Source organism: Pristiophorus japonicus, chromosome 8 (assembly GCF_044704955.1).
Source record: "Pristiophorus japonicus isolate sPriJap1 chromosome 8, sPriJap1.hap1, whole genome shotgun sequence".
NCBI classification, from domain to species: Eukaryota; Metazoa; Chordata; class Chondrichthyes; family Pristiophoridae; genus Pristiophorus; species Pristiophorus japonicus.
In genome coordinates this window covers 82,989,682-83,015,593 of record NC_091984.1, presented here as the reverse complement: position 1 = coordinate 83,015,593, position 25,912 = coordinate 82,989,682, and the positions used below count along the sequence as shown (strand labels likewise).

The window sequence follows — 25,912 nt, the reverse complement described above, 5'->3', positions numbered from 1 at the left end:
TACCTTGTTACAGTACACTGTTCACAACAAAACAGTTTCAAGTCCAGAAGCAATGGTGCACCACACCTTAAATGCTAAAAACAAGTGGGTTCAGATCCAGCTCACAGATAAGAGGAAACAATTTGCATTATTGTACTCATATTGAGAAACTGCTTCCTGACACAATCCCATACTACCACTTACTCTAGAAACTGACAACATGGGGCAACATGCACAATTATTTCAAAGTTGCAACACCAATTTTTTTTCCAGGGCCTTACTCAGAGGTTGGAGGTTTGTACAAGCCAGAGTGCAAAATCACTTTGCTTCCTTGTACAGCAGAATGAGTATAAGCATCTCGGTCACTCAGCAAACTAGAACACAAAAGGATTCCAGGTATATATTTCATGTGGCCTCTATTGAAAACAAAGGTAAAATATTCAACTGGGGGGGGGGGGGAAAGAGCTATTTTCAGCAATTTAAGAAGGAACGATTGCAGGATAAAGCAGTGATAGAGCAAGGGAGGGAATTCAGGGAAGAGATACTCCAGGTAAAAACTAGGCATATTCTTTTGAAAGGAAAAGTAGAGCATCCAAAGCTAATGCGGCCTGGATGACAGGAAATAAAAGTTAAAACAAACAGAAAGGGAGGCTTACGACAAATGTCAGGAGCAAAATTCAATTAATACAGACACTTCTGTTTGTACATGTACCGCCAAGACCAACAATTTAGAGGCACCTCAGATGCTGGTTATGAGAAGATCTTGAACACTGGTCTGCTGTAGTACTGTGCTTTGATGTATAGTAGTTATAAAATAAAACTAACCAGGAAAATTACAGAAATTACAGGAGGGAACTGAAAAAGTGAATAAGAGAGGCAGAGAGGGTACAAGTCAAGATTTTAGCAGGCAACATTAAATTGAACCCTAAAACATTTTACAAAAACACACAGTGCAAGCAGTTAGCTAGGGGAAAAAAAAGTTGGGCCTGTTAAGGACCCAAAGGGAAATTCTTCATGTCAGGTCATGGCTAAAGTATTAAATCAGTACTTTGCATCCGTCTTCACAAAGGAAACAGATGATGTGAGGGTTACACTAAAAAAATAGTAAAGGGAAGTTAGGGATAAGATAGTAATAGATAGAGAAGACAAACTAAAAAGATTATTCAGGCACAATTTTGAAATCTGCAGATGACACAAAACTTGGAAGTAAAGAGTGAGGAAGGTAGTAATAGACTTCAAGACGACAGTCAGGCTGGTGGAATAGGTGAACACATGGCAGATGGAATACTGCAATTTTCAAATTTGTGAAGACAGATGCAAAGTACTCATTTAATACTTTAGCCATGTCCTCTGCCTCGACTAGAAGATTTCCCTTTGGGTCCTTAACAGGCCAAACGCAGAGAAGTGTGGGACGACACATTTTGGTAGGAAGAATGAGGAGAGACCATACAAACTAAATGATACAATTTTAATGGGGTGTAAGAAGACAGATCTGGGGGTGCTTGTGCATAAATCTTTGAAGGTGGCAGGTCAAGGTAATAAAGCATATGGGATCATTAGTTAATAGGGGTAGGCCATTTGAACTTGCTCCGCCATTCAATATCATGACTGATCTTCTACCTCAATTCCACTTTTCTGCACTATCCCATATCCCCAGATTCCCTTAATATCCAAAATTCTATCGATCTCGGTCTTGAATATGCTCAACAACTGAGCATCCACAGCCCTCTGGGGTAGAGAATTTCAAAGATTCACCACCCTCTGAGTGAAGAAATTTCTCCTCAGCTCAGTCCAAAATGGCTGACCCCTTATTCTGTGACCACTTGTTCTAGACTCCCCAGCCAGGGGAAACATCTTCCCTGCATCTACCCTGTCAAGGCATGTAAGAATTTTGTATGTTCCAATGAGATCATCTCTCATTCTTCTAAACTCAAGGAAATATAGGCCTAGTCTACTCAATCTCTCGTCATAGGATAATTCCCCCATCCCAGGAATCAGTCTGGTAAACCTTTGTTGCAATCCCTCTATGGCAAGTATATCCTTCCTTAAGTAAGGAGACCAAAACTGTACACAATACTCGAGTTGTGGTCTTACCGGAGCCCTACATAATAGCAGTAAGACATCTTTACTCTTGTACTCAAATCCTCTTATAATAAAGGCCAACATATAATTTGCTTGCTGGACCTGCATGTTAACTTTTAGTGATTTGTGGACAAGGATACTTAGGTCCCTCTGAATACCAACATGCCCAATCTCTCACCATTTAAAAAATATTCTGCTTTTCTATTTTTCCTACCAAAGTGGATAACTTCACATTTCTCCACATTATAAGAACATAAAAATTAGGAACAGGAGTAGGCCATCTAGCCCCTCGAGCCTGCTCCGCTATTCAACAAGATCATGGCTGATCTGGCCGTGGACTCAGCTCCACTTACCCGCCCGCTCCCCGTAGCCCTTAATTCCCTTATTGGTTAAAAATCTATCCATCTGTGATTTGAATACATTCAAGGAGCTAGCCTCAACTGCTTCCTTGGGCAGAGAATTCCACAGATTCACAACCCTCTGGAGAAGAAATTTCTTCTCAACTCGGTTTTAAATTGGCTCCCCTTTATTTTGAGGCTGTGCCCCCTAGTTCTAGTCTCCCCGACCAGTGGAAACAACTTTCATCTATCCCTTTCATTATTTTAAATGTTTCGATAAGATCACCCCTCATCCTTCTGAACTCCAACAAGTAAAGACCCAGTCTACTCAATCTATCATCATAAGGTAACCCCCTCATCTCCGGAATCAGCCTAGTGAATCGTCTCTGTACCCCCTCCAAAGCTAGTATATCCTTCCTTAAGTAAGGTGAACAAAACTGCACGCAGCACTCCAGGTGCGGCCTCACCAATACCCTATACAGTTGCAGCAGGACCTTCCTGCTTTTGTACTCCATCCCTCTCACAATGAAGGCCAACATTCCATTCGCCTTCCTGATTACCTGCTGTACCTGCAAACTAACTTTTTGGGATTCATGCACAAGGACCCCCAGGTCCCTCTGCACCACAGCATGTTGTAATTTCTCCCCATTCAAATAATATTCCCTTTTACTGTTTTTTTTCCCCCCCCAAGGTGGATGACCTCACACTTTCCAACATTGTATTCCATCTGCCAAACCTTAGCCCATTCGCTTAACCTATCTAAATCTCTTTGCAGCCTCTCTGTGTCCTCTACACAACCCGCTTTCCCACTAATCTTTGTGTCATCTGCAAATTTTGTTACACTACACTCTGTCCCCTCTTCCAGGTCATCTATGTATATTGTAAACAGTTGTGGTCCCAGCACCGATCCCTGTGGCACACCACTAACCACCAATTTCCAACCCGAAAAAGGACCCATTTATCCAGACTCTCTGCTTTCTGTTCGCCAGCCAATTCTCGATCCATGCTAATACATTTCCTCTGACTCCGCGTATCTTTATTTTCTGCAGTAACCTTTTGTGTAGCACCTTATCGAATGCCTTTTGGAAATCTAAATACACCACATCCATTGGTACACCTCTATCCACCATGCTCGTTATATCCTCAAAGAATTCCAGTAAATTAGTTAAACATGATTTCCCCTTCATGAATCCATGTTGCGTCTGCTTGATTGCACTATTCCGATCTAGATGTCCCGCTATTTCTTCCTTAATGATAGCTTCAAGCATTTTCCCAACTACAGATGTTAAACTAACCGGCCTCTAGTTACCTGCCTTTTGTCTGCCCCCTTTTTTTTTTAAAACAGAGGCGTTACATTAGCTGCTTTCCAATCCGCTGGTACCTCCCCAGAGTCCAGAGAATTTTGATAGATTATAACGAATGCATCTGCTATAACTTCTGCCATCTCTTTTAATAACCTGGGATGCATTTCATCAGGACCAGGGGACTTGTCTACCTTGAGTCCCATTAGCCTGTCCAGCACTACCCCCCTAGTGATAGTGATTGTCTCAAGGTCCTCCCTTCCCACATTCCCGTGACCAGCAATTTTTGGCATGGTTTTTGTGTCTTCCACTGTGAAGACCGAAGCAAAATAATTATTTAAGGTCTCAGCCATTTCCACATTTCCCATTATTAAATCCCCATTCTCATCTTCTAAGGGACCAACATTTACTTTAGAAACATAGAAAATAGGTGCAGGAGCAGGCCATTCAGCCCTTCTAGCCTGCACCGCCATTCAATGAGTTCATGGCTGAACTGAAACTTCAGTACCCCATTCCTGCTTTCTCGCCATACCCCTTGATCCCCCGAGTAGCAAGGACTTCATCTAACTCCCTTTTGAATATATTTAGTGAATTGGCCCCAACCACTTTCTGTGGTAGAGAATTCCACAGGTTCACCACTCTCTGGGTGAAGAAGTCTCTCCTCATCTCGGTCCTAAATGGCTTACCCCTTATCCTTAGACTGTGACCCCTGGTTCTGGACTTCCCCAACATTGGGAACATTCTTCCTGCATCTAACCTGTCTAAACCCGTCAGAATTTTAAACGTTTCTATGAGGTCCCCTCTCATTCTTCTGAACTCCAGTGAATACAAGCCCAGTTGATCCAGTCTTTCTCGATAGGTCAGTCCCACCATCCCGGGAATCAGTCTGGTGAATCTTCACTGCACTCCCTCAATAGCAAGAATGTCCTTCCTCAAGTTAGGAGACCAAAATTGTACACAATACTCCAGGTGTGGCCTCACCAAGGCCCTGTACAACTGTAGCAACACCTCCCTGCCCCTGTACTCAAATCCCCTCGCTATGAAGGCCAACATGCCATTTGCTTTCTTAACCGCCTGCTGTACCTGCATGCCAACTTTCAATGACTGATGTACCATGACACCCAGGTCTCGTTGCACCTTCCCTTTTCCTAATCTGTCACCATTCAGATAATAGTCTGTCTTTTCAGTTTTATCTATCGGTAAAAGCTTTTACTATCGGTTTTTATGTTTTGCGCAAGTTTACTTTCGTAATCTATCTTTCCTTTCTTTATTGCTGTCTTAGTCATTCTTTGCTGTTTAAAATTTTCCCAATCTACTCGTTTCCTACTAACCTTGGCCACCTTATACGCATTGGTTTTTAATTTTTTACCCTCCTTCATTTCCTTGGTTATCCACGGCTAGTTATCCCTTCTCTTACCGCCCTTCTTTTTCACTGGAATATATTTTTGTTGAACACTATGAAAGAGCTCCTTAAAAGTCCTCCACTGTTCCTCAATTGTGCCACTGTTTAGTCTGTGTTTCCAGTCTACTTTAGCCAACTCTGCCCTCATCCCACTGTAGTCCCCTTTGTTTAAGCATAGTATGCTTGTTTGAGACACTACTTCCTCACCCTCAATCTGTATTACAAATTCAACCATACTGTGATCACTCATTCCGAGAGGATCTTTTACTCAGAGATCGTTTATTATTCCTGTCTCATTACACAGGACCAGATCTAAGATCGCTTGCTCCCTTGTAGGTTCTGTAACATACTATTCTAAGAAACAATCCCGTATGCATTCTAAGAATTCCTCCTCCAGGCTACCCCATGCGATTTGATTTGACCAATCGATATGTAGGTTAAAATCCCCCATGATTACTGCCGTTCCTTTTTCACATGCCTCCATTATTCCCTTGATTATTGCCCGCCCCATCGTGAAGTTATTATTTGGGGGCCTATAAACTACACCCACCAGTGACCTTTTCCCCTTACTATCTCTAATCTCCACCCACAATGATTCAACATTTTGTTCATTAGAGCCAATATCGTCTCTCACAACTGCCCTGATATCTTCCTTTATTAACAGAGCTACCCCACCTCCTTTCCCTTCTTGTTTATCCTTCCGAATTGTCAGATACCCCTGTATGTTTAATTCCCAGTCTTGGCCACCTTGCAACCACGTTTCTGTAATGGCCACCAAATCATACCCATTTGTAATGATTTGTGCCGTCAACTCATTTACTTTATTTCGAATGCTGCGTGCATTTAGGTAGAGTGTTTTAATACTAGTTTTTAAACCATGATTTTTAGTTTTGACCCCTCCTGCAGCCTCTTTATATTCATACATATTGTCCCTTCCTATCACCTTGTGGTTTACACTTACACCTGTGCTACTCTGCTCTGTTGCCTCCTGCCTTTTGCATTCTTTCTGGGGATCCTGTTCATCTGAGCTCTCACCTATTCTAACTAGCTCAGAGTCCTCTCCTGTGTTCCGAATACTCCTTGCATTGAGGCACCGAGCTTTCATGCTTGCCTTTTTATTACACTTTGACCCTTTAGAATTTTGCTGTACAGTGGCCCTTTTTGTTTTTTGCCTTGGGTTTCTCTGCCCTCCACTTTTATTCATCTCCTTTCTGTCTTTTGCTTTTGTCTCCCTCTGTCTCCCTGCATTGGTTCCCATCCCCCTGCCATATTAGTTTAACTCCTCCCCAACAGCACTAGCAAACACTCCCCCTAGGACATTGGTTCCGGTCCTGCCCAGGTGCAGACCGTCCGGTTTGTACTGGTCCCACCTCCCCCAGAACCGGTTCCAATGCCGTGTTCTTGCCCACTCACTCAGCCTGTCTATATCCCTTTGTAGCCTCTTTACATCCTCCTCACAGCATACTTTCCCACCTAGCTTTGGATACGTTACTCAGTCCCCTCATCTAAGTCATTGATATACTTGTAAAATAGTTGAGGCCCAAGCACTGATCCTTGCAGTACCCACTAGTTATAGCCTGCCAACCCAAAAATGATCCGTTTATTCCTACTCTCTGGTTTCTGTCCATTAACCAATCCTCAATCCATGCTTGTATATTACCCTCAATCCCATAAGCCCCAATTTTGTGTAATTAGGATCCTGGGCTTTATAATTAGAGGCATAGAGTACAAAAATCAGGAAGTTATGCTAAACCTATATAAAACACTAATATGGCCCCAGCTGGAGGACAGTATCAAATTCTGAGCACCACAAGTTAGGGAGGACGTGAAGGCTTTAGAAAGGGTACACAAGAGATTTACTGGAATGTTTCCAGGGAGGAGGGATTACAGTTACATGGATAGAATGGAGAAGTTGGGGTTGTTTTCCTTCGAGCAAAGAAGGCTGAGGAGATTTGATAGAGGTGTTTAAAATCAAGAAGGGTTTAGATAGATAACTCGAGAGCACAGATTTAAGGTGATTGGCAAAAGAGATGACAAAAGAAAAACATATTTACAAAACGAGTGGTTAGGATTTGGAATAGGGAGGTGGGATACAGATTCAATAGTAGCCTTCAAAAGGGAATCGGATAAATACTTGGAGAAAAATTTTTTGCAGGGTTATGGTGAAAGAGTAGGGGAGTGGGACTAACTGGATTGCTCTTCGAAAGAACCGGTACAGACGCAATTGGCTGACTGGCTTCCTTCTGTGCTGTACTATTCTATGATTCTATTCTATGATTACTGAAAGCTAATGTCACCTGGTCCAGATAGAAGGCATCCTAGGTTGCTGATAGGTAGAAATAGCAGAGGTTTTGGTTGCAATCTTCCAATCCTCATTGTATACAGAAGTAGTGCCAGAGGCCCGGAGAGTTGCTAACATTATATAGGTACCACTATTCAGGAAAGGAGAGAACAGTAAACCAGGAAACTACAGGCCAGTCAGCCTAACACCAGTGGTGGAGGAAGTTATTGAAAATTATTATTAGGGACAAAAACTTTCATTTGGAAAGGCATGGGTTAATCACGGAGAGCCAGCGTGTATTTGTTAAAAGACAAATCATGTCAGACTAACTTGACTGAATGCTTTGATTCGGTAACAGAGAAGGTTGATCACGGTAGTGCAGTTGATGATGTATATATGGACTTTCGGAAGGCACTCGACAGTGTTACTACAAAGACTCCCATGGAATTAAGGGGAAAGGTGGTTATGGATATGAAATTGGTTCAGTGACAGGAACCAAAAGGATAGATGGATGGTTTTCAGACTGGGAGGTGGTTTGCAATGGCATACCCCAAGGATCAGTTTTGGGTCCATTACTCTTTTCAATTTTTATAAACAACGTAGACTCGGGTGTAGGGAGCAGCATTGTAAGGTTTGCAGATGATACGAAACTCGGCAAAGTAGCAGATTGTGATGAGGATAGTTATAAGCTTCAGGATGACGAAGATAGGATGATGAAATGGCATAAGCATTGCAAATAGAGTTCAATGCAGAAAAGTGGGAAGTGATGCACTTTGGGAGGACTAATATGGAAAGACAGCATACCATAAATGGCCCAGTTTTGAAAAGTGTAGATGAACAGAGACATCTTGGTGTCCATATACATAAATCCTTAAAAGTGGCAGAGCAAGTTGATAAGGTGGTTATAAAAGCATACGGGTAACTTGGGTTTATAAACAGAGGAATAGAGATCATGCTAACGATCACTGGTTAGGCCTCAGCTGGAGTATTGTTGACAATTCTGGGCACCACACATCAGGAAAGAAGTAAAGGCCTTAGAAAGGGTTCAGAGGGGGTTTCCCAGGCATGAGGGACTTCAGTTATGAGTAGAGGTTGAAAAAGACAGGACTATTCCCCTTGGAATAGAGAAGGTTAAGAAGTGACCAAATAGAGGCTTCAAGATAATGAGAGGTTTTCATAGAGTTGATGGAGAGAAAAAAGGTCTAGAGGGGAGATGAGGAGAAATGAGATCTGGAAAGCGCTACCTGAAAAAGTGGTGAAAGCCGATTCCATCAATAATGTAAAAAAGGGAGTTAGACAGGTATTTGAGGATGAGGAACTTACAGGGTCATAGACAAAAAGTGGGGATGTGGAACTAAGCCCGGTTGTTCTTTCAAAGACCCAACACAAGTACGAAAGACCTCTTTCTGTGCTGTAAGTTTCTACGATTTTATGTTAGCAGCCTTACTACTGAGTGTGTATTGATTGCTACTTTTTAAAAACGGTGCAAATTCAGAATGTTTTCTGCATATTGTCTTCGAATGTTATATTTTTTCATCAAAACTACCCATTTCCTACAAATAAAGCATGTGGGCTCTCTTCATATGCACAAAGAAATATGAAATTAATTTCATAATTCAGTTTAGTGTTTGGAAAGTTAGCTTATTGGTGCCACGTGTTCTGGGTTACAAACTGCAGAGTTTAATAAAAGGAAGACAAAAGTGACAATGGAGACTATTGACAGTTTAAAAAATACATTTTTGCTTTTGGAAAAAAACTAGATAGTCTTTTGTAATAAAGGAACTGAAGCTGGCAGTAATCATTTTTCCTCAAGTGATTTGGTAGCATGGGTTCAGCAGAGGCAAAATAATGGCTTTATTTTTAAATTAAACCATGGGCTGTAAGTTGCGGCACCTACGGATGCGTACGAGGTGTGCACGCACCCGTTGGGGCCGCGCAAGCTCTGGGTTTAGGCATGCGCTAAAACCCAGAACTTCCAAATCGGTCAAGAATCTTCTTGACAGATTGACGCATCCCTGGGAAAAGGGCCTCCGTGGCGGCAAGTTGGGCTATTTGCCCAACTTCTGCCCAGCGAATACCCGTGAAATTCTTACGCCTAGTACCATCGTAAAACTTTTAAAGAGAAAAATATTTTTTTCTCAATAATTTATAATTTTAAAAACCTGTGAAATAAAGTTTATTTTTAGCCCCATTAAAATATGTACATTTATTTTTCAAAAAATTAAATTTTGTTTTAAATATTTAATTAAATGTGATTAATTTTAAATGTGATTTAAAAAATATATATTTTAAGTATACATGTATTTTTAGGGGCATTCCCATTCATGCTTAGAGGATTCCGTAAATGCGTATGAATGTGAATCCCCTTCTTTTATTGGTTGGGCCAGCCAATGTGATCCCTGGACCGCTGGCGAATCGCAGGGTTTCCTCGGATCTGTGGACCTCTAAACAGGCCTTTACATAGAGGCCCAGGAACGCAAGTGTCTGTACCTCCGGGACCATCGGGTAAGTTGTAGATATTTTGCTGGTCGGAGACATTCGCCCGGGGGAAGCCCCCAACTGTGAATTCAGGGCACATGAAATTGTTAGATTTAGAAATAAAAGCATATCAATGGATTTAGTCATGGACATATTTGCCTTTCCAAGGTATATGGATTTGTATCAAAGTCCCAGTCAGCAGAACAGACCATAAGCTTGGTGTCAGATTTGAGGTCCTGGTCTTCAAACACTCTCTTCCTCAGGCGACCAAAGACTGCACTGGCACACTGGAGGCGGCGTTGGACCAGTACGTGCTGCTTTCTACCTTTCAGTCAGTTTCTTATCTATACACAAGTACTGTCCTCAATTCCCACAGCTTTAAGTTTAATTAGTAACCTTTTCTGTGGAACTTTATCAAATGCCTTGAGAGTCTATGTACACAAGGTATCAATTTGGATTGTCACTTCCTCAAAGAAATCAAGGAAGTTAGTCATGCTGGCTTTTCCCCGTCTTAAGCCGTGTTAGCCATTCTTACCAGGTTGTTATATAGTTTACTCACTATCAATTTGGTTATTTTACATGGAATTAAAGAAAAAGAGTAATGTACCTGCTGGTTTCTGTTATGCCACCTTTTTCGAATATAAACACTTTAGCCTGTTTCCAATCTGCTGGTACTTCCACTGACTCGCTCTATGATCGTCATTACGTCACAAATCTCCTCACTAATCTCTCTCGACTATTTGGGATAAATACCAGCAAATGCTGGAGATTTAGATGTTTTAAGCGTTTGTTTTCCCTCATGAACATCTCAAGGAAGTAATTATTCATAATATTTACTACCTTGTGATCATCAGTTTCAAGCCTATTTGCGTCTTTTAGTGTCATTTGCTATCATCCCTCGGAAATAATTGTGTTACGGTTTCATTCTGCAGAATGCTTTTTCTAAATCCCCCTTAGCCCATCTAACCCTGTATCCGGGATATTTTCCTTGAACACTACATTGTGGAGCCAACCAGGGAGCAGGCTATCTTAGATTTGGTACTGTGTAATGAGACAGGATTAATAAACGATCTCTAGGAATGAGTAACCATAACATGGTCGAAGTTCAAATTCAGTTGTAAGGTGAGAAAGTTGGATCTTTAACCAGTGTCCTAAGCTTAAATAAAGGAGACTACAAAGGTAGGAAGGTAGAGTTGACTAAAATGGACTGGGAAAATAGATTACAGAGTGGGACGGCTGATGAACAGTGGAAGACATTTAAAGGAGTTATTTCATAACTCTCAACAAAAATAAATCCCGATGAGAAGGATAGGCTGTAAGAGAAGGGATAACCATCCGTGGCTAACTAAGGAAATAAGGGATGGTATCAAATTGAAAACAAGGGCATACAATGTGGTCAAGACTAGTGGGAGGCCAGAGGATTGGGAAACTTTTAAAAGCCAGCAAAGAATGACTAAAAAATTAATAAAGAGAGGGAAGATAGATGAAGAAAGTAAGCTAGCACAAAATATTAAAACAGATAGTCAGAGTTTCTACAGGTACATAAAAGAGAAGAGAGAGTGGCTAAAGTAAATGTTAGTCCCCTAGAGGATGAGACTGGGGAATTAATAATGGGGAACAAGGAAATGGCAGAGACTTTGAACAAATATCTTGTATTGACCTTCACAGTGGAAGACACTAAAAACATTTCAATAGGGGATAATTAAGGGGCTACAGGGAGGAAGAAACTTAAAACGATCACAAAAAGTAGTAGTAATCTGTAAAATAATGGGATTAAAAGTGGACAAGTCCCCTGAACCTGATGTCTTGCATCCTAGGGTCCTTAAAGAAGTGGCTGCAGAGATAGTGGATGCATTGGTTGCAATCTACCAAAATTCCCTGGATTCTGGGGAGGTCCCAGCAGATTGGAAAACCGCAAATGTAACGCCCGTTTAAAAAAGGAGGCAGAGAGAAAGCAGGAAACTATAGACCGGTTAGCCTAACATCTGTCGTTGGGAAAATGGAGTCCATTATTAGGGAAGCAGTAGCAGGACATTTGGAAAAGCATAATTCAATCAAGCAGAGTCAGTATGGTTTTATGAAAGGGAAATCATGATTGACAAATTTGCTGGAGTTGTACGAGGATGTAACGAGCAAGGTGGCTAAGGGGAAACTAGTGGATGTGGTGTATTTGGATTTCTAGGAGGCATTCGATAAGGTGCCACATAAAAGGTTACTGCACAAGATAAAAGTTCACAGGGTTGGGGGTAATATATTAGCATGGATTGAAGATTGGCTAATAGAAAACAGAGTCGGGATAAACGGGTCATTTTCCGGTTGGCAAACAGTAACTAGTGGGGTGTCTCAGGGATCGGTGCCTCAGGGATCGGTGCTGAGGCCTCAACTATTTACAATCTATATTAATAACTTGGATGAAGGGACCAAGTGTAATGTAGCCAAGTTTCCTGATGACACAAAGATGGGTAGGAAAGCAAATGATGAGGACAACACAAAAAAATCTGCAAAGATAGACAGGCTAAGTGAGTGGGCAAAAATTTGGCAGATGGAGTATAATATAGGAAAATGTGAGGTTATCCACTTTGGCAGAAAAAACAAACAGAAAAGCACATTATAATTTAAATGGAGAAAAACTACAAAGTGCTTCAGTACAGAGGGACCTTGTGCATGAAACAAAGAGTTAGTATGCAAGTACAGCAAGTAATCAGGAAGGCTAATAGAATGTTGGCCTTTATTGCAAGGGGGATAGAGTATAAAAGCACAGAGCTCCTGCTACAACTGTACAGGGTAGTGTTAAGGCCACACCTGGAGTACTGTGTACAGTTTTGATCTCCGTATTTAAAGGAAGGATATACTTGCATTGGAGGCTGTTCAGAGAAGGTTCAGTAGGTTGATTCCGGAGATGAGGGGGTTGACTTATTTAGATAGGTTGAGTATAGACTCATTGGAGTTCAGAAGAATGAGAGGTGATCTTATCGAAACATACAAGATAATGAAAGGGCAGGACAAGCTGGATGCAGAGAGTAGATTTCCACTCATGGGGGAAACTAAAATTAGGGGGCATAGTTTCAGAATAAGGGGCCGTCCATTTAAAACAGATGAGGAGGAATTTCCTCTGAGGGTTGTAAATCTGTGGAATTCACTGCCACAGAGAGCTGTGGAGGCTGGGTCTTTGAATATATTTAAGGCGGAGATAGACAGATTTTTGAGCGATAAGGGAGCGGGCAGGAAAATGGAACTGAGTCCATGATCAGAACAGCCATGATCTTATTAAATGGTGGAACAGGCTCAAGAGGTCAAATGGCCTACTCCTACTTCTTGTTCTAACCACCCATTTATCTTGTTTTTGCATAATCCTGTATTCATCCCAATAACCTCTTTCTCCCTGCCGAATTGCAGAGGTAAATTTCTCGAGTTTACTTTTAATTTGTTTGTTAACCCATTAAGGATTACGCTCGTTTAGTTGAACTCAGGCATGTCTTTTAAAAAAAAAAATTTCCATTTGTCTTCAGCTGAAATTCGACAAACATCCATTTCCCAATTCCTTCCTCATCGCATTGGCTTTAGCCTTTTTAAAGTTATAAATCTTATTCCTAATCTTTGATATAGTTAGATCCCAGAAACTTGATAATTCTGTGTTCACTGTCCCCGAGGTACAGTACAGCTTCAATTTACTGTATGATATTTGGCCCATTTACAAATACTAGGTGAGCGCCGCCACTCATGGCTTCCTTTGCACATTACTTCATGAAGTAGTCATGCATTACATTTACCAACTGTGACCAAGTCACTTGGGTTTCAATTGGCTCTAAGCAGGCAAGAACACCCAGAAACTGCAAGAAAGTAGTTTCAATGATTAGCTAAATGCACTGCATGGTTTGGTACTGAATATAAAATTAAAATCAATTTTCTGGGTCACATGAATCCTTTTCAAAATATTGAACCAAATGGTCACTTCAGGTCCCACTCATTTATCTTTGCCATACCTCCAAAATGGGTTATTTGCTGATAGAAATAGCAATGAGTAGATCTGCCATATCAATGTTGAGTATTTTCTTTATTCTTAAGGAGCAGGTTCTATCATGTGTTTTCTTTGAACCAATTCCCATGGTGGATTTGCAATAATTCCCCCCTCATCCCTCCCTCTTCTCATTTCTTTACATGATATTTGATAGATATTTTTCTCCCCCTTGCTGCTCAATGGATTTGTGGTTCTTACTGAAACAAACATTGGTATAACATTGCATCAGGGAGGTTTCTCCTCCCCCTCCTCCCTCCCCCATCAATGGCCAACATCTTGAACATTTCAATATACTCTGCGGAGGCCTAACCGAATCTAGCCACAATATCAGAGCTTAGAAAAAAAGTGCCTCAAAGATTGCACTCCCCCATCCCAGTGTAGATCTCAACCCCCTTTGACAACAAAATGTTTTTAAATCTCAAATGCATGAACTCAATTTTTATTTAATAGCTTGATTTGTATACAAGTGAAAAATACTAAACTTTCTTCCATTCATGATTCCCCTCCCCTTGCTGCCTGCCCTTATCATTGTAAGTTTTAAAAATCTTGATTGTGATGGTGCATTCTGCATATTGTAATTTCACAGGTACAAGCTGAAAACCATCACTCTCCTGCTGCACCTCTCCAACAGAGAATGTGTCGACATGTCGTGGAAAACCTTTTAGCTCAGAACTTGGAAGCAATTGTGTGCAAGGAAAATTTCCTCAATGAATTTCTCAAACTAAAGTACAACTTTTTACGAGTGTTGAGGGAGTAATTTGTTCGAGCTTGGCTTTGTGATGCTGGTTTAACATGGATTGGTAGCTGCTTCTTTTTAGGCAGTCCCTCAGGAGTAGAGGACGACTATCCTACTGTCTCATGAATGAAAGTGGCAAGCCAGACCACTATTTTGAACTGTTGTCCTCTGGGGCTTGACATCATATGGATGCGCAATACGTATTCACACATATTACTGGTTCTCCCATGGCACTACTCAGCGAGAAAGGTGTCACATTGCTTTAAAAAAAAAAGGGATGAACACACCTCCAATGAAATAGGTTGGAAAATGTTTTTTCTTTGTTGGTTCCTGGAAAATTATATTTTCCTTATCCAATACAGGGATGCTGGTTGAGTGCAGCAGTAAGTAACTTACTGTGTTCACAAATGCTGCATTTACATAAATAAATTTCTGCATGCAATAGGAGGGACATCTTGGTATGTTTAGGCTGTGACTTTTCAAGCAAAGGCCAATCAGTAAAACTTGAATTTAATCTTTCATTTGCATCAGAACTTAATTTATTTAAGCATAACATTTGGTAAAATAGTTTAAATTGAGGACTTTGCTCTAAATTTGAATAATGGTACATTCCTACCAGAATTTGCAACCCATTTATATAAACAATCATTGTTTGAACTTTCACTATAAACAAATAAGATAGCATTTAGATTAGATTACAAAATATAAACATATTTTGAAATTCAGCATTGTTTAAAGTTTCATTTGTAATATGTTGCATACATGTACACAGTACTTATATTTATAGTAACTACATTTATTTTTCAGGATTATCTTAAACAAAGTTGAAGAGATCATAAATTACTTGATCTTGTGTTTTGTACAAAAAAAATCAGATTACTTTCACTGTCCCAAAAAATGGCTTCACTGGGGGAGGGAGCTGAACTGAAGTTCATTCCAAGCTACTTTCCACCAAGAGGCAAGGTTTACAAACAGCAAGTCCTGGAGCATTCTGTGAACGGCCAATCTTGCAGTCAATCATCAAAATAATCCAGAAACTGTTCGCACCATGCACATGCTGGGAGTTGTGGCTTGCGAGCTGGAGTCTCTTCTGTGAACAATGATGAGTCTGACAACTTACACAAACTCAGAAGCTCAGGCTAATCACATAGCATCAGCCTCTGAGGGAAACATTATATTAGGGCAGAGACAAGTTTAATCACTGTCTTGTAAATTTAGCAATTGTTAATATTTATTATATTGCAAACCTTATTTCCAACAATAAGCATTCAGATTAATAGAGAAACCAAGGATGGCAGCCAAAAGGATTTTTTTTTTTTTTTAATTTGAAAAATTTGGTTGTTTTGTAGCTGCTGCCAATTGCCCATTTTTCATTCCTAGTTTATCTAAATTGGTGGTTTTCTTTTCTGTTTGCTAGTTCCAACTGAAGTGTGATGAATAAAAAGCATTGGGCACATTGTACTGTTTTAATATATTAGAAACGGTTACATCTGCATGCACTTCTTCTGTCTGCCTTGTCTATATAAATATGAATGTTGGAATTTATTAATGAAAACTCCCCATGTAAACGTGACAAGTTTTAATTACACCCTCCATCAAGTGGGGGTGCTGTACTGCCTCCGTTTTGCATCTCCTACAACCTAGGCTTGTACTACAGAACAACCAACACTACTTCTCAAAGTGCGTTGCCAAAGTATGACATGAAAATGAGTGTAGAATAGATGACTTGGGATAAAAATAGATAAAGAGGAGGTACTTAAAAGGTGGTCAGCACTCAAAGTAGAAAAGTCACAAGGGTGGAAATTGTAGATGCTCTGGCCACAATCTTCCAGTTCTCCTTAATGATGCCAGAGAACTGGAGAATTGCAAATGTTACACACCTCTATTCAAAAAAGGAAGAGGGCTAAAACCCAGCAACGACAGGCCATTCAGCCCAACGGCGATAGTGGGGAAACTTTGACACATTTTAATCTGGGACAAAATTACTTGGCACTTGGAAAAATATACGTTAATAAATGAAAACCAGTACGGATTTGTTCAAAGCAAAGAGTGTTTGACTAACTTGATTGAGTTCTTTGATGAACTAACAGAGAGGGCAGATGAGGGTAGTGCAGTTGATGTTGGCTATCTGCAATTTCAAAAGGCATTTGAAAAGTACCACATAATTGACGTACATGGGACTAAAGGGGCAGTGGATACATGGATACAAAATTGGCTACGGGACAGAAAGCAGAGAGCAGTGGAGAACAGCTGTTTTTCAGACTAGGGGGAAGTGCGCAGTGGTGTCCCCCAGGAGTCGGTGTTGGGACCATTGCTCTTTTTGATTTATATTAATAACCCGGACTTGGGTATAGTTGCCATCACTTAGACGGTTGCAGATAACACAAAACTTGGAAACAATGAAGAGGATAGTAACAGACTTCAGGAGGACACAGACAGATTGGTGAAATGGGCAGATACATGACAGATCAAATTTAATGCAGAAAAGAGTGACGTGATTCATTTTCGTAGGAACAATGAGAAGCAATATAAATTAAAATGGTACAATTTTAAAAAGGAAATGCAGGAACAGGGAGATCTGGGGGTGTATTTACACAAGTCTTTAAAAGGTGGTAAGATAAGTTGAGAAGGCTGTTAAAAAGACACACAGGATCTTTAGATTTATAAATAAAGGCATAGAGTACAAAAGCGAGTTATGCTAAACCTTTATAAAACATTGGTTATGCCCCAGCTGGAGTGTTGTGTCTAATTCTGGGCACCACACTTTAAGATGTCAAGGCCTTGGAGAGGATGCAGAGGAGATTTACTAAAATGATACCAGTGATGAAAGACTTCAGTTACGTGGATAGACTAGAGGAATTGGGGTTGTTCTCCTCAGAGCAGTGAAGGTTGAGAGATATTTGAAAGGTTTCAAAAAAATAAATTTCACTTTCAAAATCCCAACTGTTCGGCCTTTGGCCCTCCATTCACAACATTTTTGCTACCAATCTGCTCACCCGCACCACCAGCTTTGATGCTCTAGTCCCCATTAAAACCATTACTCTCTCTCACCCTGGTACAGCCCTCATCTTCACTCCAAGGGACGTCAACTTGAACGGACTGGCTGGACCACATAAAGCACTATCGGATCCTGCTCTCGTCTGCCGAAACTGCACACTATAACCCCATGGCTTATTTTCTCTACTGCAAATCGTCGTTTTAAACTCATCTCAACCTTCACCTCCAACAAATGTGAGGAGATCCTGGAATTCTTTAGCACGAAGATTGAGACCATCTGATCAGCTGCCTCTGCCACTTCCCCTAACCCACAAGGCCAAACTTCCTCTCAAGGTTCCCCACTGCCCTAACCTCGGATCTTTCTCCAGTTTCTCTCTGATCTCCCCTCGTGTCCTCTGAGCTGATCTTGTCCATGACACCTACTTCCTTCTCCCTCAACCCTATTCCCACTAAACTGCTGACCACCCAGCTTTCTTTCTTGGCCCCCATGTTAGCTGATGTTAACGGTGTTCTCTCCTCAGGTACTGTCCCCTCTCCTTCAAATCTGCCGTCATCACCCCTCTCCTTAAAAAAACAACCCTTTATGACTCCATCCTCCTCTTCCAATGCCATTCAGCCATCATCTAGCATTCGCCTGGTTCCATTCTTATCTATCTAATCGTAGCCAAAGAATCACCTGCAATGGCTTCTCTTCACGCTCGCACATAATTATCTCTGGTGTCCCCCAAAGATCTACCATTGGCCCCTGGTGACATCATCCGAAAACACAGCCTTAGTTTCCACATGTACGCTGCTGACACCCAGCTCTACTTCACTACCAGAAATGGAAAAATTTGCAAGGCTATGGGGAAAAGGCAGGGAAATGGGACAAATTGGATGGCACAGGCACAGCAGGCCGAATGGCCTCCTATGCTGCATCAGTCTACGCTTCTATTTTATGACTTCATAAAATGGGGACCAGATTGCATCAGGTTGGATGTGCATAATCTCCCAGCCTACATCAGTATGATTCTCAGCGCAACATCATGGTCTTTGCTCAAGCTATAGCAGTAATGAGATTGTATTTCAAAACAATTTTAAAGGAAGCCCAAGCATAGAAAATAGTAGTAATAGGCCATTCGAATCTGCACTGCCATTCAATATGATCATGGCGGATCCTCTATCTCAACACCATATTCCCACTTTGTCCCCATTACTCTCGATGTCTTTTGTTTCTAGAAATCTATCTATCTCCCTCTTAAATATATTCAGTGACTTGACCTCCACAGCCTTCTGTGGTAGAGAATTCCACAGGTTCACCACCCTCCGAGGGAAAAAATTTCTCCTCATCTTGGTCCTAAATGTCCTACCTCGTATCCTGAGACTGTGATACCTTGTTCGAGACTTCCCAGCCAGGGGAAACATGCTCCCTACATCCAGTCTATTCAACCCAGTCAGAATTTTATATGTTTCAATGAGATCCCCTCTCATTCTTCTAAACTCGAGTGAATACAGACCTAGTCGACCCAATCTTTCCTCATACGACAGTCCAGGAATCAGTTTGATGAACCTCTCATTCTTCTAAACTCGAGTGAATACAGACCTAGTCGACCCAATCTTTCCTCATACGACAGTCCAGGAATCAGTTTGATGAACCTTCTCTGCACTCCCTCTATGGTAACTATATCCTTTCTTTAGGTAAGGAGACCAAAACTGCACACAATACTCCAAGTACGGTCTCACCAAGGCATTGTATAACTGTATTAAGACATGTTGCAATATCTTCAAGAAAAACTGGAGGTAGGGTATTGCAGGAAAGGTCTTTTCACATGTTTTCGTTTACCTCAATGAGTGACTAAATGACACACAAAGGAGAGTAATTATAGCATCTATTGTTTTGAAATTTCAGTAGAAATTAAAGAACAGCTGTGGTTCACAAAGATTTAATTATCCAATGGTGAAATCTACTAATTTAGTTGTAGTAAGCAAGGAAAAAAAATGAATTACTTCACAAAAACCACTTGCCTTACTGTCTCTAGGCAGCATTTCTATAGGTTTGATTCAAAATTCTTTCCTTGCACATGTACACATTCCACACCCCCACCCTTTGGAACAACACTTTTTAAATAAGTTATCAATGCTGCAGAAAATTCACTATTGTAAATCACAGCAGTTACATGTGTAATTTTAAGGAACACACCTAGTTACTTTTGCTGCACTTAAGCAGCAGAATAATAGATTGTGTGTTACATGGTATGTACTGTACTCAAAAGCAGTGCATCTTGATTGAGTGAGTACTACCACAAGAGATTGACTTCATATTTTCCTGTGGTAGCAACATGTTAATACATGATATACTAGAACTGCAATGTATATCATGTGCACTGTATATAAGCTATGCAGAACTCTGAAAATAGAATCCAGGGTGAGGCACTGTATTTTACATTACATTTTTGTGCCTACATTAATATAGCATCCAATTTGATTTCTGATTCCCTCCCATATTGTATTCAATCAGATCAGAGAATCACATTCCACAAGAATCAAAGACAAAGACAGTCATTTTACTTCCATATCAGTTTAAGTAAATAAGTTGATAACTATTTAAGTTATAACTTAAAGTGGAATCAAGTAGAAGAAACCAAAAGAAATTATAAGTTTATTTAGGTTCTAACTGAAATTTTAAGTTAGTTGATGGCCTGAGCTTTTCAAGGCAAGTTCAATCAAAGCGTGCTCAATTCCAATTTTTAAATTAAAAAATTCTGTCGATAAACAACATCGAGATCAACGTGACAATCATCATCATCATCATAGGCAGTCCCTCGAGATCGAGGAAGACTTGTCCCCACTCTAAAAGCGAGTTCTTAGGTGAGTGAACAGTCCAATACGGGAATTACAGTCTCTATCACAGGTGGAACAGACAGTCGTTGGAGAGGGTGGGTGGGGCTGGTTTGCTACACACTCCTTCCGCTGCCTGCGCTTGGTTTCTGCATGCTCTCGGCGTTGAGACTCGAGGTGCTTAGCGCCCTCCCGGATGCTCTTCCTCCACTTCGGGTAGTCTTTGGCCAGGGACTCCCAGGTGTCGGTGGGAATGTTGCATTTTATCAAGGAGGCTTTGAGGGTGTCCTTGCAATGTTTCCTCTGCCCACCTTGGGCTTGCTTGCCGTGAAGGAGTTCCGAGTAGAACGTTTGCTTTGAGAGTCTTGTGTCAGGCATGCGAAAAATGTGGCCCGCCCAATGGAGTTGGTCGAGTGTGGTCAGTGCTTCGATGCTAGGGGTATTGGCCTGATCGAGGACACTAACGTTGGTGCGTCTGTTCTCCCAGGGGATTTGCAGGATCTTGCGGAGACATCGTTGGTGGTATTTCTCTTGTGATTTGAGGTATCTACTTTACATGGTACATGTCTCTGAGCCATACAGGAGTGTGGGTATCATTACAGCCCTGTAGACCATGAGCTTGGTGGCAGATTTGAGGGTCTGATCTTCGAACACTCTTTTCCTCAGGTGGCCGAAGGCTGCGCTGGTGCACTGGAGGCGGTGTTGAATCTCGTTGTCAACGTCTGCCCTTGCTGATAATAGGCTCCCAAGGTATGGAAAGTGATCCACCTTGTCCAGGGCCATGCCGTGGATATTGATGACTGGGGGGGCAGTGCTGTGTGGCGGGGTCAGGTTGGTGGAGGACCTTTGTCTTACGGATGTTTAGTGCAAGACCCATGCTTTCGTACGGTGAAGATGTTGACAATTAATACATTTGACAGTACTACAAGTAGCAATCCACATTGTACAGATAAACATTCTACAATACAGTAAAGAGAGGAATAACCACAATTAAGTGAAATGCACAACTTTTAGCGATGCCAGAAAAAAAGTACTCACCTTTGTGCCCCAGCATCACAGCAAGGTGTAACGGTGTATTTCCTGAAAAGATAAAATATGTAAACTGAGATGTACACAATTTCTGTCAGTGTAATTTGTATCATTACTTGCATCAGTAAAATTTACTGCAGCATTTTGGGTTTCATAAATAGCAGCATAGAGTGCAAGAGCAAAGAAGTTACAATGAATTTGTACAAGACAATGGTCAGGCTGCAGCCACAGTACAGTTTGCAGTTTGGGTACCCCATTAGTGCTTTAATGCCCTTTCTATGGCTACAGTGCCGGGTGCCCCTGCAGAGGGAGCATGTGGTGTCCGCCAGTATGCTGGAGGCCTTCCGTGACTGGTGGGAACCGAAGGGACAGGAGTGCATAACAGACATGGCAACAACATTTTGATTTGATTAAAAAGTATAATTTGAGGTTGGTTTGTGCCCCTTTGAAAAAAGGGCACTTAAAAAAATTTGGCTGATGATAATGTCATCCTCAATGACAATTAACAAGAGATAGACCAAATTTTCATGGCAGCAGTTTAGCCAAAATCACCCCTTGGCTTCTACTCCTATTCCTGAAGCACCAATCTGTTCCATACCTTCCACTTTGCATTAAAATTGTTGTTTACCATTCTCCGAAGCCCCAGGCTAATTTTCCCCTTTCTCTTTTTTTGCTTTAACATTGAGCAACTACTTTCAACAACTTCAATCTAAACCTAAATTCTCACACCCCCTCTTTTCGGCTCTACATAAACTTGAGCTCATCCAAAACTCTGCTGCTCGTATCCTACCTCGCACCAAGTCCTATTCATCCATCACCCATATGCTCACTGAACTACTCTAGACTCTGGTACCCGTACACCTAGACTTTAAATTCTCACTGTTCAAATCCCTCAATGACCTCCTCCAGCCCTACAACTCTCCGAGAATTCTGCAATTATGGCTTCTTGTGCATCTCTGACTTCCTTCGCCCCAACATTGGCAATCATGCCTTCACATGTATTAAGGACATAGCTCTGGAATTAATTCCCTAAATCTGAGTCTCTCTCTTTCCTCCTTTAAGACACTCCTTAAACCCCAACATTTTTAACCAAGCTTTTGGTCATCTGTGTTATTGTTATCCTCACTTAATCTCATAAAATCCCCTACCTATATCCACTATCTTGATCTCATGACCTCTCTGCATCAGATATCCTCATCAACAATAAGACCATCTCTGAGCACTTCCCCGTCTCCCTTAACCACCATATTCCCCTATCCTAATCCAATCCCAATAACCTTGCAATTTTTCCATGGAATTAAAAAAAATTAATAGTCACCTCGCTACTTTTCTTTCTAACACCTGTCCTTTGGCTATCCTCCAGTGTTCCCGCTAAGGTGCGCAATAATCTAAATAATCCTGTGCAGGCCGTTCATGGGCTTACACATTGGAAATCCCAAGCACGTGCAGAAATTTAAAAGAAACAGGCAGCGCAGAACAAAGCGCAGCTCACAGGGAACATTGCTCTCCACCCACCATGACACTTCTGCTGTCATCAACTTACTATACCATTCGGCATTTCCAGGAAAGCAATCACTATCTCCCATATCTAATGCTCCCTCTGGTCTGCTAAATCAAAAGGGTCCAAGTTTTAGCACATCTGGCACACAAATGACAGAGTCATTGACAGATCTGCCTACTGTTCCAAATCATCCTGGAAAAGACCATTACTAGGTCCTTTTCTTCAACAACTATCCTCCTTCTCCATCCCCATCCATCCTCCAGCAATTTACCTCCTTTGAGCATCTCACCTTGTTCCATTCCTCACATCTCAAAATCCTTATTCTGTACCGCTCACCCAAAAGCCACACCTATTGGGGCCAGATTTTCAGTTTTCGGGGTTTTTAGCCCGAACTTTCAGCCTTTACATCTGCGCCAGCGGCACATCGCTAAGGGAGGCGTTGCACAAACTGCGAGTTTTGACAACTTTAGTCCGGGGCTGGGAGCGCTGCAAGAGAGGCCTTGGGAAGGGAAGAAAATTCCACAAAACATTTACAAGACTCTTAACTAAGTAATCGCTGCAAAAAAACTTTAAAAATCAAAGAACTTTAACTTACTTTTTTTTGCAGGTTTTCATACTTACCGCTGCTGGCAAGGCTGCAGATACAGGTTTGACCTGTCGCTATTCTGGGTGCGGCGTACAGGTCAGGAGAGTGCCGAAACTCAGACGCAAATGCAATCAGAGTCGTTGCATGTCAGCGCACCTCTCCTCAAATGGTACTTGAAAGCGTCGCCGCAAACAGGTACCCTAGGACTTTCACCGTGGAGGGTCAAATCGCGCCGAAAACACGGTCGCAAACATGCCGAAAATCCGGCCCCAATTTTCTCAATGGGGTATCTTCTCTACTTTGCTCCCTCTGCACCGAGTGACTTCTCATCCTCAGTGATTTCAACCTCCCTCTCCTCAGAGTTCACTGTCCTTCTTACCTCCCTTAATCTCAACTCCTCCACCTATATACACAGCCACCCCCTCGATCTGATCATCTCACATGGCCTCACTATACCCTCTGTAACCATCACCGATAAGGCAATTTCCGCCCATTTCCTTATATCATTCTCTACCCATGTTCCCTTTCCTAAATCCACTTCTTTTCATATCCACCCCTGGAAAAAAAAATTATCCCTCAAGTCCCATACCACTGTACAAGGAGAACGTCCAAAATACGGAGTTCTAAAAACCGTAATTGTCCGAAAACCGGACATTGTGGTCATTGACTGGACAAGAGTCGTTGTCCAGAATCCAGAAATATTTCCCGAAAACCGGACTTTTAAACTGTACATACCTTATTCCAAGCAGGAATAAAAAATAAAAATACGCAGCCCAGCGCGGCCTTGAGGTTGCCGGATTCAATGCTCCGAAATCCGGAAATCCCCAAAACTCGGCCCAGGGTTTTCCGAATTCGGGATGTCAGATTTCTTCTCCAAAATCCGGAAATCCCTGAAACTCGGTCCAGGGGTTTTTGGATTCAGGACGGTGGATTTCTTCTCCGAAATCCAGAAAAACACGAAATGGCCTCGGTCCTGAGGTTTCGGGATGTTATACCTGTATTTCTAATTCCCAACTATCTAGCCTTTGGCCTACTATTCTCTATGGCATCTCTGCAGCTACTGACTTACTAAAATCACACCCACTCCACCACCTTTGATGCTCTTGTCCCCACTAAAATCATTACACTCTCTCACCCTAGTCGTCGTTCCTGGTATACCCCTTATCTCCGCTATCTTAAGTCCAAGGGACGCTTACTTGAACATCTTTGGCGGCTAAGTGGTCTAATCATCCATCACCAGATTTGGCTAGATCATATACAGCACTACCAGGTCCTGCTCTCCATCATTAAAATTGCCCACTTTTCCAAGATCATCCAGGACACCAAAAATAACACCAGGCTCTCTTCTCTACCACCAACAGTCTTTTCGAACCACCCTCCCGCCACCTCCTCCTCCTCCCTTACCTCCAACAATAAATGTGAAGACCTCATGGACTTCTTTGTTAAAAAGATCTCCAACTCTGCTTTCAATTCCCTCCCTTTTCCTAGCTTACCAGACCTTACTTCCTCTCAGCTTTCCCCCTGCCCGAACCCTAAATTTGCATATTTCACATCTATCTCCCGTCTTGCCCTTTCAAAGCTTATCTTGTCAATGGGACCAGCCGCCTGTTTTTTCGACCCTATTCCTACTAAATTGCTGACAACCCAACTTGCCTTTCTGGCTCTATGTTAGCATATATGGTTCTCTCTCCTCTGGTATTTTCCACCTTTCCTTCAAATCTGCTGTCCCACCCCTCCTCAAAAAAACAACCCTTTACCCCTCCATCCCTGCAAACTATCACCCCATCTCCAACTTCCCTTTTCTCTCCAAAGTTCTTAAACGTGTTGTTGCCTCCCAAATCCGTGCCCATCTTTCCCAGAACTCCTTGTTTGAATCGCTCCAAATCAGGCTTCGACCCCTGCCACAGTACAGAAACTGCTCTAACCAAGGCCACAAATTAAATCTTAATTGACTGCGACAAAGGTAATCTGGCCCTCCTCGTCATTCTGTACCTGTCTGCAGCCTTTGACACGATTGACCACAAAATTCAGCTCCAACGCCTCTTTGCCCCAAAAAATAAAAAAATCCACAGAGCGAAAAACATGGGCCTTGCACCCCCATTCTGGGCGAAAAAGTGCAATTTAAGGTCAATTGTGTGGTTCGTAAACAAAATGGGTGAAAAGTTTTTTTTTAAATCAGTAAAAATTTACCCGGTATCGACCTCGGCACCAGCTTTCGGAGACGACAACGACACACTCAGCCCAGCCGACCCTGCAAAATCCTCCTCACTAACATCTGGGGACTTATGCCAAACTTGGGAGTGCAATCCCTCAGACTAATTAACCAACAGCTTGACAGTCATACTCACAGAATCATACCTTTCAGCC

The 25,912-nt window shown here is 41.8% G+C and overlaps 1 protein-coding gene across 1 annotated transcript in view; it reads right to left on the bottom strand.

Annotated features, from left to right (window-relative positions):
* Positions 1–25,912, bottom strand: part of ankrd13c (ankyrin repeat domain 13C) — a 143,931-nt gene that overhangs the window by 109,936 nt on the left and 8,083 nt on the right. Inside the window, exon 2 of the mRNA XM_070886980.1 lies at positions 21,468–21,509. Within this exon, the coding sequence (XP_070743081.1) occupies positions 21,468–21,509 (42 nt within the window). The remainder of the gene's footprint in view (positions 1–21,467; positions 21,510–25,912) is intronic.